At 68.4% G+C, this 383-nt stretch overlaps 1 protein-coding gene across 1 annotated transcript in view; it reads left to right on the top strand.

Annotated features, from left to right (window-relative positions):
* Window positions 1–103: 103 nt before the first annotated feature.
* Window positions 104–383, top strand: part of LOC109291093 (glutamate decarboxylase 2-like) — a 3,609-nt gene continuing 3,329 nt past the window's right edge. Inside the window, exon 1 of the mRNA XM_019507954.1 lies at window positions 104–140. Within this exon, the coding sequence (XP_019363499.1) occupies window positions 104–140 (37 nt within the window). The remainder of the gene's footprint in view (window positions 141–383) is intronic.

Below are 383 nucleotides of genomic sequence, written 5' to 3'. Positions count from 1 at the left end.
GGCGGGTTTGCTCTCGCCGCTCTTCCTCGTGTGTCCAGCTGGAAATCCCTTCCTTCCTCCCTAACAGTAACGCGGCGGAGCAAATAAAGACAGACGCGAGTTAATGACGCGCCTGGCTGTGTCTGAATTACCCTGCACAGGTGAAATCCCGGCGGGGAGAAAGAGGGGAGCGACCAGCGGGCAGCTGATCCCGCTGTCAGCGGGGCGCGGGGAGGGACGCGGAGCAGGGCCCTGCCAGCGCCCCCCGGCTCCGCCGAGCGGAGTGAGGCCTTTTGCGGAGCCTCTGCCGTCTAGTTTCTGCCCGGCTGCCTCTGCTCCCGCACACGCCGCCCCGGGCCGCGGCGAGGGGCTGCAGGACACGGGCTGGCTCCGACCGGACGGCG

The sequence above is a fragment of the Gavialis gangeticus genome, unplaced genomic scaffold, assembly GCF_001723915.1.
Source record: "Gavialis gangeticus isolate Ggan-Ray unplaced genomic scaffold, GavGan_comp1, whole genome shotgun sequence".
In the NCBI taxonomy this organism is placed as follows: Eukaryota; Metazoa; Chordata; order Crocodylia; family Gavialidae; genus Gavialis; species Gavialis gangeticus.
The sequence above is the reverse complement of the archived record's forward strand: the minus strand, read 5'-3'. Positions and strand labels throughout refer to the sequence as shown.